The 14,130-nt window shown below is 29.7% G+C and overlaps 1 protein-coding gene and 1 pseudogene across 1 annotated transcript; one reads left to right on the top strand and one right to left on the bottom strand.

The window, feature by feature from the left end:
• Positions 1-1,454: 1,454 nt before the first annotated feature.
• LOC120254791 lies at positions 1,455-8,801 on the bottom strand (annotated as a pseudogene).
• A 1,785-nt stretch (positions 8,802-10,586) lies between these two features.
• Positions 10,587-11,477, top strand: LOC120254784. Its single transcript, XM_039262816.1, has 3 exons — positions 10,587-10,711; positions 10,795-10,948; positions 11,031-11,477. Exons 1-3 carry the CDS (start codon positions 10,587-10,589, stop codon positions 11,475-11,477), a joined length of 726 nt encoding a protein of 241 aa, XP_039118750.1.
• The last annotated feature ends 2,653 nt before the right edge of the window (positions 11,478-14,130 follow it).

Raw genomic sequence — 14,130 nt, 5'->3', positions numbered from 1 at the left:
GCGGAATTGGTTCAAAAGAATTTTTTTCTTTATTTTTAAAAATTATTCTTGTTGTTAGTTGTTGTCTTATAACAGCAGTGCTTTTGATACTAGTTTTCAATATATTGATTTTTTTGTTCTTGGATAAAAGAAGAAATTGGTCAATAATTATTAAATTTCTTTATCAATTATTGGAATGGTTTATTTAGTGCGATCCATTTTACTTACATAGGCAGTATCACTATGCTATAAAAATAAGTTAAAATAACAAGGTAAGTTTTATTTGCTATTTTTTTAATTATTACAAATATTATTTTTTATCAAATAATTAAATATTAATCTCTTAAAATATATATATAAATTTCTAAACCATCTGTACAATAAAAAAAAGAAAAACTCTTTGCTTTACTAAATCAAAGCTTAAAATCATTAAGGGTAGATGCATTGCAGATAATATTATAGTTGCCCAGGAAGTGATTTTTAATCTCCAAAAAAGGAGAGTTTTTGGCTTTGCTTTTTTTAAAAGTGGATTTTGCTAAAAGCCTTTTCGACTCCTTAGACTGGAATTTTCTTCTTGAGATTCTCGAAGCTAGAGGTTTTGGTAACTCGCTGGATCTCTTGGGTACACACAATTCTCAAAATCAGCTAAAAACCTCGGATCCTCATTAATGGATGCACGACGGGGTTTTATCCGCCGCAAAGAGGATTAAGGCGAGGCGATCCTTTGTCACCCCTTCTATTTGCTTTTAGCAAATGATACTCTAAGCGCAATGTTTCACCATGCTATTAATTCCAAGGTTTTGATTGAGTTCAACTTGATCAATCAAACGAAAGATCCATCATCTACAATATGCCGATGATCTTATCATTTTTCTGCGAGTGGGGCATGAAGATCTTAAAAATCATTAAATTAATTCTTTTATCTATTTGAAGGTCGCTCCCGGTCTTTCAATCAATTTCTCTAAAAGCGCCTATATTCCACCAATTTTTGGCTTCCAACCGCTCTCCTCCTCTGCGAGAATTCTCAATTGCAACAGAGATTGCCTCCCCATTACTTATCTGGGTATTCCCTTTTTTGGTAGACGATCCAGAAGAACTGACTGGTCTAAGTTGATTGATTCTGTCCGTATCAGACTCAGACCCTGGAAAGCAATCTATCTTTCATTAGGTGGAAGGTTAACTCTAATTAACTCCGTGTTATCTTCTATTCCAGTTTACTGGATGTCAGTTTTCAAACTTCCAGCCTGGGTCATTCATGAAATTGACAAAATCAAGAGAGATTTCTTATGGAAAGGGCCTGATCTTGGCTCGAAAGGAATTAGATTAATTGCTTGGAAAAGGATCTGTCGACCCCGTAGTATGGGTGGCTGGGGTATTCTTGATTTACAGGAATTCAACAAAGCCTTACTTGGAAAATGGTGGTGGAAATTCATCACCACACTGAATTCTTGCTGGTCCAACATCATCAGAGCCAACTATTTCAATTGTGATTCTCCCAGTATCTTGTATTCACAACCACCAAGAAATAAATCATTCTTCTGGGCAGGAATCAACGCCATTCTGCCCACTTTCCGTGCCTGCTTAATCAAGACAGTTGGTAATGGTGAAAACACCTTATTCTGGTTTGATAGATGGCTGGAAGGCCAATCCCCCAACAATCATTGGGCATCTCTTTTCCTGGACTGTTCCTATCCTTGGATTACTTTAAAACAATTTATATTCATGATTAATTCCCATGTTAATCCTTTTCGAACAGCCACAACTGAAGATTATGACTTTTTATCACACTTTTTACCCGATTGTGCAGTGGATACTGAAGACTCATACTCCTGGTCTTTAGATAAAAACGGAAATTTCTCCGTCAAATCTTTCTATAATTTCTTAATAGACGGAGGTCTCCGCTCCCAACTCTATTCCAATTTCTGGAAATCTAAATCTCCTAGCAAAATTACTTTATTCTGTTGGCTAGCACTGGGATAACAAGATTCTTAGACTTGAAAAACTTATTCAAGAAAGGTTGCAATCCGACGCCTATCGACACATGCATTCTTTGTCACAATAATTCGAATCGATGGACCACCCTATTGATAAAGCTGTATCTTCTCTTCTCGTATTTGGTCCTTTTTCAAGTGCCTTTTTATTCGAAACCCTACCTTCCTCGCCTCAATTATCCGGACCAACCTGGATTCCCTCTTTGAATCCCTCCATTAGAAATCTCTGGGATCTTTGTACTAGAGCCATTTTCTGGATTATTTGGCTAGAACGCAACAATCGTATTTTTAATCATAGTTGTTCTACTATTTCTTCTATCTTATACAAAACGACTAACTTGGTTCTTACTTTGGTTATCTCGCAGACTCGAATCTCATCTGCGAGAAGCTCGTGAGGACATCTGAAGATCAAGCGCTCCTTAAGCTTCCCGAGCTCCCGGATCCACTCGACTTCTCCAGATGAGTCGCCCAAATGAAACCGGAGTAATCTGTTACATCCGCTCGGGACGAGCTTATGTCTTGGGATGATCGACTTCGCCCGCTCAGTTTTTTCCCTTTTATTGTGTGTTTTTCATGTTTCCTCTACTCTCCGTTCTCCTCATCTCCTGGTGAGGTTTACGCTTTATATCTTTCTAGCTTTTTTTCTCATCGCTACTATTGTACCTTGTACTTCCAGTATTTCTTTTTTTAATAAATTAGTGATTTATCCACCTTATTCAAAAGCTTAAAAAATCAACACCATCTCACAACATTAATTGAGCAGGTAAAATACCGTCCACTTTATTTCAAAATAAAAATCTTTTCGGTCCTTAACATTGAATCGGTGCCTCTTTTTCAAATAGCCCAATTTTAACATGTTTTAAATAACAAAAATAATTATTGTATTGTTATTTTATTAAATAATTATAAAAATAATTATAAATAAACAGCATATTTTTATAAAATGAATAAATCACGGATGCATTAAAAAAAATAGGTAAAAGTACAAAAAAAACCCATGTGGTTTCCGAGTTTTGCAAAATAAAGAATGAGGAATTTTTTTTTCGATTCTATGATATGTGGTTTCCTAGATTTGCAAAAAAGAGAAAAACCGTTATCTAGCAATTAACGGTGTTAACTCACAAGGGCAAAATCGTCATTTTATTTAAAAATCAACTTATATGACATAAAAAAATATATTTTTTAAATTTATTTCTCTTCCAAAATTTCACTAAACAAGAAAAACTTAAATTCCAAAAATCAAACAAAAATCATGTTGAAAAAAATCTTGTTTTTTTAAAGCCACATAGTGATTTTTTTACATAAATAGACAATTTTCGCTCGCTAAAAGCGGAAAAAGTTAACGTCATAACGGTTTTTTTCCTTTTGCAAACTGGGAAACCACATATCATAGAATCGAAAAATTCCTCATTCCTTATTTTTGCAAAACTCTGAAAACCACACTGGATTTTTTTGTACTTTTCCCAAAAAAATAAAAGTGCAATTAAATAAGAAAGCTCAAAAAGATAAAAAGAAAAATAACAATTCACTAAAAGTGGAGCAAAAACAATAGAATTGAGAAACTAGAAGAAGAGAGAGATTTCTCCCATCGAAGAGGCATAAATAAAAAATAGGTGCTTGCCGGATGTATTATCTTGCTTATCAGGGTCGTACTCCTCACGGGAATTTGTGGAAGTGGTCATGAAAACTAAATACAGACAACTGAAATAGAATCCTCCAGCCTGTGTAACTCCCTAGCAAGAGCAGTTCAAATCCAAGAGAGGGACATGTAATAGATTTTCAAAAATAAACCAGGGGTTAATTACTGATCTGCATAGCTTAACATGGAGGTGAGAATAATACAACTCGATATAAACGAGAAGCTTGGGCTTAGTTAATGAGTTCGAGGGCGGTGACCGCAAAGCATCGTACCATCCAACTTTTAAAATTATAATTTACACTAAATCATTAACCACATTAATTAATAGATAAACTTTGAGGGTTATTTGAAGATAAATTGCTAGATAGCATTTGTAAATTAAGTATTGGTATTTGGTACAAAAATAGTTATCCAAATCCATCCAAAAATATTTATATATTAATTGATATTTTATATGATACAAAAAGTCTCAAATTTCAATATTATTGGATACAATAATGACAATAGATATTTAATTTTGAGTGCGAGTTTATAACTCAAACTTTGTACTATCGAGTTAGAATAAATTAACTGAATGATCAATTTTTAATTCGTATGTAGTGCACACCTCTGACTATATTGTGTTTGTCACATTTATATAGAAAATATATTATTTTTTGTTTTTCAAATAATATTTGTAATTGTAAATAAATGTGCTTTGTCCTTGTTATAAACACGTATAATTGGCTTTAAGCAAATATTTTTTTTTTATAATCCATGAAGATTTAATTTATCTCAAATCTTTAAAAAGCCAGATGTCAAAAACAAGAACTTTAAGGAACATAATAATATTAATAAATAATAAATAATAAATAATAGATAGTAAGTTTATACACCATGTCTAATATTAATGATAAATGCATCATATACTGCAAATTCTCTCTTTGAATATTAAGCACTGGTATTTGATCTTTGAGTTTACTATTCCTTATTTAAAAAAAATAAATTAAAAAAAAAGACATAAAAGCAGTGACTTTTTGTAAGATTTGTTCTTTGACTTTACTATTTATCTGATAAATTAAAAAAAGGAAAATAAAATAAAATAAAATTAATGACTTATCAATAAATGTTTAATTTTAATTTAAAATTTATTATATTTGCAATATTCCCACAATGTTTAAGTGGATGATAGAAATATGAAATTAAAAAAATATATATTATTAAGATATTATGATCTAATAAAATTTAATTACATACATCTATCCTTTTTGCATTACAATTATTTTAATGAAACATAAATGAAATTTTTTTTAAAAAAAGTCACTAATATTTCATAACATCTCGATATCATATATATATATATATATATATATATATATATATATATATATATATATATAATCCTTCATTCATCGAATTTTTAATAACCATTTTCTTTACGAGTAATGTTCTATGGAGTGAACCAGTCACACGAACCAGCCACATGTGGCTGGTTCGTGTAGTGGTTCGCTCTATATAACATTACTCTTTTTTTAAACACCGTAACAAAATAGATCTTTTTTAAGTAGTGGGTGTTTTAAACAATATATATTATTAAAATATTATGATCCGATTAATTCAAATAAAATTTAATTACAGACATCTCTTTTTTTTTGTGCTACGATCATTTTAATAAAAAATATGTGAGAATTTTTTAAAAAAATTATTAATATTTCATTACATCTTGATTTCCGTATATATGTATATACATATACATTTAATTTTTCATCCATCGATTTTTTAATAACCACTTATTTTAAACACTGTAATAAAATAGGTCTTTTTAAATGGGTGTTTTAAAAAAATATATATTATTAAAATATTATGATCTAATTAATTCAAATAAAATTTAATTACAGGCATCTCTCGGTTTTTGCATTACACATATTTTAATGAAAAATAAGTGAGAATTTTTTTAAAAATCTCACTAATATTTCATTACATCTCAATTTCCGCATGTAACTATATATTTAGTCTTTCATCCATCAATTTCCTAATAATCACTTTTTTTTAAACGCTAAAACAAAGTAGATCTTTTTTAAGTAGGCGTTTTTAAATATATATATATATATATATATTATTAAGATATTGGTATGATCAAATTAATTCAGATAAAATTTAATTACAGACATCTCTTTTTTTTTGTATTATAATTATTTTAATGAAAAATAAGTGAGATTTTTTTTTTTAAATTTCACTAATATTTCATTACATCTCAATTTCCGCATATTTCTATATATATACTTAATCTTTCATCCATCAATTTCCTAATAACTTCTTTTTTTAAACACACTAACAAAGTAAATCTTTTTTATGGATTTTTTAAAATATATATATATTTAAAATATTATGATCTAATTAATTCATGTAAAATTTAATTAGAAACATCTCTTCTTTTTGTATTACAATTATTTTAATGAATTCGTTTTCAAACGGAGACGACAATGGCACATGCTCTGTCTCGATAATAAAATCGACTACAGCTCATTTGAAGATGGAGTACACTTGACCAATCCGATGAAAACCAACTTCATTTTCTGTTGGAGAAACCGATTTATATATTTCGGGTATGATAAACTTCACCCAGACTACCACAAATGAGCTACCATAATAAATACCTGCGGAATGGTCAAACTGATAGCAACGAAGAGATTCTCACCAGATATTCGAAAACCTGCAGAACTCAAGTCGAACAATTCAAATGAGGAGAAATGAGGGAGAACAACGAGATGTAATGCAACTCCTAGGCATTGTCTATCAGAAACCAAGGAGAAAGCTCTTGAAAAGGTTGAACATGATGTGATTTGGCGCTTTCTTTTCCCACCATTTTCAAGGCCAAAAGTGGGATTTCACAACATGGACCCATTTGAAGTGAACGGTAGGGGGTAAAAGGGAAGTTCAACACTAACGGAAGGGCTGTCCGTGGTGTGTAAAAGTAGGAGGGAGTTTTTGGGAAGTTTTGAAAATTACGAGGGGTGAACAGTAATTTTCCCTATATTTAATCTTTCATGAGTTTCATCCATAGATTTTCTAATAATTACTTTATGATCTTTTTCAATGGATGTTATATATATATACTAGTGTGGCTGGCCCGTGCTGACGCTACGGGTTATCTATACTGTTTTTTCTCTTTTTTATTTCAATTTATTTGTTCTTTATATATATTCATTGTTTGTTTTTTTTGGAAAATCTCTAAATGTAATTAATATTTTATTTGATGATAATTGTTGTTCATTGGAAGTGTTTCATTAATTTTTTGTAGAAATCACATTTGATTTGGAAGCATTTATCCATGCATTAAATATAGGCAAAAGTTCAAGTTTTTATTGTCCATTCAAAATAGCAACATAAGAGGGTACAAAATAAAATATCTTCATTTCATTCATGATTTTTATTATGGATGTGCATCGTAAAACACTCTGTCTGCTCAACATCGTCATCCATGGTAGCTGGAAGGTTGAGGTCGATCGAGTAATTTCCGGTGTTTTTTTGGGGAGATGGATTGGATTTGAGAGGTTTTTGCCATGGTTGTTTGATGGGTCAACCCCGAAAAAAACAATAACGTCTTAGCTCATTTTTCATTAAGTAATGTGAAGTTGTTAATTGGAAAACTATACTAAAAAAACATGTTATAGTTACTAATGCATGGATCGTTTAGTGTTACATTTGTTTTTCATGGTAATCAGAGTAAATCAATTATTTATGCATTTTGTTTTGTTTTTTTAATTGATACGCAAGTATTATTGTTATATGTGTTTTTTTCATAAGTCATGATTAGCCTTTGATACATTTGTAGTTAACTTGATATTTTCACATATTTTAATTGAACTTACATTTTTTTCGGAGTGTTCAAGTTGGTCATAGTTCCAATTTAGTTTTGCTGACACTTGTTCATGACATTGGTAGTAGTCCTGTCATTGCAGTAGAATTTTTCACGCATTAGTAATAACTATTAACATGTTCATATTTTAGAGTATTTTTCAAAACATTTGTAAAAACTTTACTTCGAGTTTCTCCATAAGCTGCTTTGCATTTGAAGCGCAGACAATGATATGTCTTGCACTTGGGTTGATGAAACCTTCTTCTACAGCTTGGTCAATGAAAGAAAGCAATGAGTCGTAGTAGCCATTAATATTCAATAATCCAACCTACAACAATGAATAAGTTTGTCATAATTTGTTCGTAATTTCCATTATGTTTGCCTATAATTGTCATTGAATTACCGGCTTGTTATGTATGCCTAATTGTGCCCACGTAATCACTTCAAAAAGTTCTTCAAGAGTACCATAACCTCCTGCATAATAATTTCAATTGAGATTAATTAGTTTTTATTTTCAAGAGAAAAATTTATGACTTGTGAGAGGATGGTATAATGAATGATAATAGAATGATATCAAAATAAAAACAATGTTAGTGAATATATAATAAATATGAAATGTAGGTTGTGTAATAACCGTGCATAGCAATAAAAAGCATCGAATCTGCAGTCATTTCCTGCTTTGGTGCATATTGGCCACTGGTTTTACTTCTCCTAGAGTGATGCCAGTGATCTGACAAATTTACAAAACAATATATATTACCGAATAGCCATTGGTATTTGTGGTTTTTTTTCTTGGGAAAGCTTATCATAAAATTCAATAATTTTTTTCATACCTCTTTATCCATTAGAGCTTTGGGAATAATACTAAACATATGGAGAAAAAAATGTTAATAACTTCATTTTTTTCAAATAAATACCATTTGAATTTTTTTTTTTAAATAAACCATACCCAAGAACTTGTTTTCCACCATCAAAGACAGTTTGCGATATCAAGCCCATTAGTCCAATATTGCCTCCTCCATATACTAAATTAATGTCTTTCATCACCTGCAGGGATTTGCAACATTATTTCATATTTTTTGTAATTGAGCATACACAAATGAGTAGGCTATATGATTATAAGAACAATAATAGAGAAAGAACAATGGAACGGAAGAGAGAGTGATGAAAAAAAAAACAATTAAAATTAGGTAAAAGTAAGAAGTCAAACCAGTTCTTTGCCAAGATCTATAGCAGCATCTTGATAACTCTTTTGTTTTCCTAGGCTACTACCGCAAAAAACACAAATTGTCTTGAATTTGGATGTACTCATTCTCTTTCTTTTGTTTTGCTTTCCTAACACTGCGAATTGCATTAAATTATAATAAGGACAGATACATTCAAGATGCAAGTATGATATGTTTTTTTATTGCTATAAATAAAACAAACTGGTTGATAATTGAATAATAATAATAATCATAAGGAAGGATGAGCAAAAGAGGATCTTGGAATTGTAGAAAAATTAGGCTGATGATATGTATTTTTTGTTGGAGTCTTACCATGTTTGATCTAGGATATTGATGATTGTGTTGGAAGAGTACTCTATTTCTATATATAGAGAGATGGTTTCCTAGCGTTGTTCTTCTTTGGTTCATCATATTGTTCATGTTTTTTTGGATTTTTTGAAAAAAATAGATTTGATTTCAATTCGTACAATTTTTTCTACAAATGTAATTTACAATATTAAAATTATGATAAAATCCAAAAGAAGAGTAGATATTCTTAAAAGAAGAGAAGATTTTTTAATACCAATCCAGCCAAAAGCTAGCAAATCCTAGATTTTTGGATCATGATGAAAAAAACATATTCCATTACAATCCTGCCATAAGCTACCAAACCCTAAAATTTTTGATCCCGATGATTTATGTGTACATCCGCACCGGATTGTCTTCTTGATTGGATGGGAGCAGTGAACAACATATATTGTGTTATAACATATAATGGTCAAAGACTAAGAAGTCAAGCTCAAATAGATTTGATTTCAATTCGTACAATTTTTTCTACAAATGTAATTTAAAATATTAAAATTATGATAAAATCCAAAAGAAGAGTAGATATTCTTAAAAGAAGAGAAGATTTTTTAGTACCAATCCAGCCAAAAGCTAGCAAATCCTAGATTTTTGGATCATGATGAAAAAAAATATTCCATTCCAATCCTGCCATAAGCTAGCAAACCCTAAAATTTTTTATCTCGATGATTTATGTGTACATCCGCACCGGATTGTCTTCTTGATTGGATGGGAGCAGTGAACAACATATATTGTGTTATAACATATAATGGTCAAAGACTAAGAAGTCAAGCTCAAATACCAAAAATGAATCTAGCTATTTCATACCATGCTTAAATGATTAGTTGACGATCTTGACATCCATATCCATCTTTTAGCAAATCTTACCTTTTTGGACAACTCATTGAGAACAGAATCCTTAATATCTTTGTCGAAAGGTGTAAACAAATTACAGAAAAAAAATCATGTTTGAAAAACAATGACCATCAACTGTTAAATTGAGACAAAGGAAAGTAACATACAGATGCCCTATAATAGCAAAATCCTATGACAAATGATATAATTATCTAATAGCTGTAAAAAGTCTTTTGTCAAATAAGTTCAAAGAAAAATATATGAATCGATAAAAAATTGTGAAAATTAAAATCAAATCTTACCTCCTTAGACAAAGAATTGACAACAAAATCCTTGATATCTCTAATGACATGCAAACAAACAATATAAAAAGTTGTGTCTGGCAAACCATGCCAGCAAGAAGATAAAAAACACACACACACACACACACACACACACACAATCTCTCTCTCTCTCTTTCTCTATGTATATATATACATACATTTATTATGTGTTATTTTCTTTGTTTTTCTATATATATATATATATATATATATACACTTCCATCTATCACAGCTTTGTTTGGGAGTTTGCATTTGTGGTGATCATTATTCTCTAGTTTGTTAGGATGTTTTTTTCCTTATCTAGGTCTATATTTTTTTCCTCTATGTATTTTCCTTCATTGCTTTCTTTCATTTTTGTTTGTCTTCAATTTTCTTTCTCACATTACAACTGATAATTTTTTTCATTTTGTTAGTATGGGAGAGAAGTATTGCAAGTCTTTTATTGACATCATCCCTCAAGAATTGATTGAAGAAATCGTTGCATATATTGCTTCAACATCTTCTAGATCTCTTCATGATCTCAAAATTTTACGTGGCTGGTAATTTTCTTAATTCCTCATAGCATTAAAGCTATAGTTGCTTCTTTGAATTATGAGTATATATATACATATATCTTTTGCAGTTGTAAGAGTTTTTATGTAGCATCGAAAAGTCGGAAAGTTGGGCAGTTAATGCGGGTTGATAATTTATGGTATCTTGATATGAAGGAGTATATTAGTGTTCTTCAAAATTGTGCCCAGAAAGACAATTTGGAAGCTTGTTTGGTGCTTGGATTGGTGCAAAACTTATCATTTTTTTTTTATGGTAGATGAGTTATAGTACTAATATTGACAATATATTTTTGACATTGTTTTTCAGATCGACTGTATGAAGTTGAAAATGGATTCAGGCATCCAATATCTAACAAATGCAGCTTTTAAAGGTCATTTACTTGCTGGGTATGTAGGGGGGATTATTTTGTACAAAAATCAGGAAACACGTCCTTCTGGCATGGCAATGCTCAACATGGTTGCTATTGGAAGAGTTGATCATGGCTCAAAACCATTTGAAAGCAAAAAATCTGGTAATTATATAATAAATAATTGTAGATATTCTGCAGCAAAATTATTTAGAGATATCGTATGGAGTATAGAATGTAAATGGCTAGAAAAAGAGGAATGGGAGTGTGAGAGCCGTTTGTGTGGTCGAAAAATCGATGATATCCTTTGTAATGAATGGTTAGGTGAAGATGGATTAGTAAGAGAGTTTTGTAGTCATGTTTGTAGATGGAAATATGAATTTAATATGTTTACAACACTTTTGTAATGGATTTTCTCTGTAATGGAATTTTGAAGCAATGTTTAAAATTTCATTGTTTTGATTCATTTATTTGTTCAGTAATTTATTTATTTATTGAAAAATAAGTTTTGACTTAGGCTAACATGTTTTTTTCTCGGCTTCCAAATCTTTTTTTCAAATTTCTCATGGATGATGGATTCTTCTAATTTTTTTCATCTTTTACCGATAAAAATAGTTATGATGATTTTTTCACATAATGTGATGGAGATGATAAATTATCTTTTCTTAATTTTTTTTTGTTTGTCATTATATGATGGTTGTAAAAAAATGACTAAATTCATCTTGTTTTTGCATGGAGTTTTATTCTATATATTTAACATAATAAAAATAATTCTAAAAAATAATTGAACAAAAACAACAATCAACATGCTCTAAATGGCAAGGAGTTAGGCTCAAATTTCATCAATCGATTTTAACATAATAATTTTTTTTTTTAAAGGTTAGACCAAAAACAAAGTTAGGTTCCCATCCCTTCAAGACTTATCAATCCATTTCAATGCAATCTATCATAATAAAATTTTCAAATAAAAAAATTCAAAATCCATGCATCAAATGGAGTTCAAAGGCTTTAGGGTGATAAAATTTATTGTATGTATATGTACGTATGTGTGTGTATATATATATATATATATGTCCAAAATCTTATTTGGAAAGGTTTAAATGAGAGTGTAAGGGCTATTGAGTAATTTCTTTTTGTTAGTTTAACCAATCTTGAAAGTCCAAATGTCAGTTGGAGAGGCTAAGGAGTATTGTATTATTATATTGGTTGATTTATATTTATCATCATGGTAGAAATTCATTTGATATTTTTTTAAATAGTATTAGTATATTAGTATTCATATTATTATTATTATTATTATTATTATTATAATTTGTATTCATATTAGTATATTAATATTCCTATTAGTATTAGTAATATTCTTATTAGTAATAGTATTAGTATATTATTATTCATATTATTATTAATAATAATATATATTATTATTATTATTTGTATATTAGTATTATTATTAGTATTAACTAATATTAGTATTAATATTATTAATATTCCTATTAGTATATTAGTATTTATATTTGTATTTATGTTGTTATTATAATAACTCATTGAATGGTTATTTTAGTAATTTGACATAAAAACTTACCCTATATTACTTTCAATTCAAATATCAGATGGTTTGATAACCTTCATTTACCTTACCTTAGCCCCAAATAAGGTATGACTTAAAAACTCTATTTCCCTTACTTTACTCTACTCGGGGATCAACTTTATATATGTTTTTTTTTAAATAATATATATATATATATATATATATTAAAAGAAAATAAAACCTTAAATGAGAATGTAAGGGCTATTGAGTTTTTTTTTTTGGTTAGTTTAACCAATCTTGAAAGTCCAAATGTCAATTAAAGAGGCTAGGGAGTACTCTATTATTATATTGGTTGATTTATATTTATTATCATGGTAGAAATTCATTTGATATTTTTTTAACAGTCATTATAGTATGCAACCATTAATTGTCAACTTCTTGTATTAATTACTTTCATTACATATATTAATTGAGTATATATATGAAAGAATATGCTACTTAATAAACCATTTGAGAATTAATGGTACTTGCATTTATATATATATATATATATATATATTGATGACTATCACAGAGGTTTTGATGATCAAACTATATTTCTATTAAAAAAAAAACTCATTTCATTTATAACAAAACTCTCTTTAATTATTTTGTTCTTCTTTATAGCAAAGCTTTCATCTTGCAATACATCATTAGAAATGATGAATAACTTGCTCATTACAGTATTAAAGACGAAGGTAATGCATTCGATTGACAAAAAAACTCTCGCAAAAATGGTGGTAATATTGATCCAATCGCTCATCTCTATCAAACCAAATGATCATGATCATCATTAATCTCCAAGTTATCTTCAGAACAATATTTCTTCTCCTTTTCCGAAGAAAGAGGTGATGGTGGCGGTGATGGAGGAGATGGAGAAGACATAGTGAGAAACTTATAGCAAAAATTAGTCTGAGCTTTCTCGATACCTCTAAAGGTGATTGAAGACATGTCATAAGCCACTGCTGCTTCTTCTGGTGTATCAAATGTGCCTAACCAATGTCTTTTTTTAGTAGAAGGGTTTCTAATCTCCGCCGCATAACGTCCCGATGGTCTCTTTCGTACTCCTAAGTACCCCGTCGATGCTCTACATCGTCTTCTCTGATGACGGGGTAAGATGATGCATTGTAAGTCAAGCATGTCCATAGATGTGCAATGTTAATTGTTGCAAGATTGTTTAGTATCCTATCTCTATATAGATAGTTGAATTGAATTATATATATATATATATATATATATATATATATTGGAGAAAGAATTGAATTAGGGTTCTGTAAAGTAGTATAGGTGTTGTTGGGATGTCATACGACGTTCACTATAGACGTCCTTATATTTGTCATCTAAGGCCGTTCTTGGATTATGAATTAATTTTATTTATTATCATTTTTATAGAAGGTTTAATGGGAAATAGGTTCAATACAACAAAAGAATATTAAATTCTCATCCAATCAAAATGACTCCAAATGACATGGAAGGGAATTAAGGGATCAACT

This window comes from Dioscorea cayenensis, chromosome 3 (assembly GCF_009730915.1).
Source record: "Dioscorea cayenensis subsp. rotundata cultivar TDr96_F1 chromosome 3, TDr96_F1_v2_PseudoChromosome.rev07_lg8_w22 25.fasta, whole genome shotgun sequence".
NCBI classification, from domain to species: Eukaryota; Viridiplantae; Streptophyta; class Magnoliopsida; order Dioscoreales; family Dioscoreaceae; genus Dioscorea; species Dioscorea cayenensis.
Note: the sequence above shows the minus strand (reverse complement) of the source record. Positions and strands in the feature narration are given on the sequence as shown.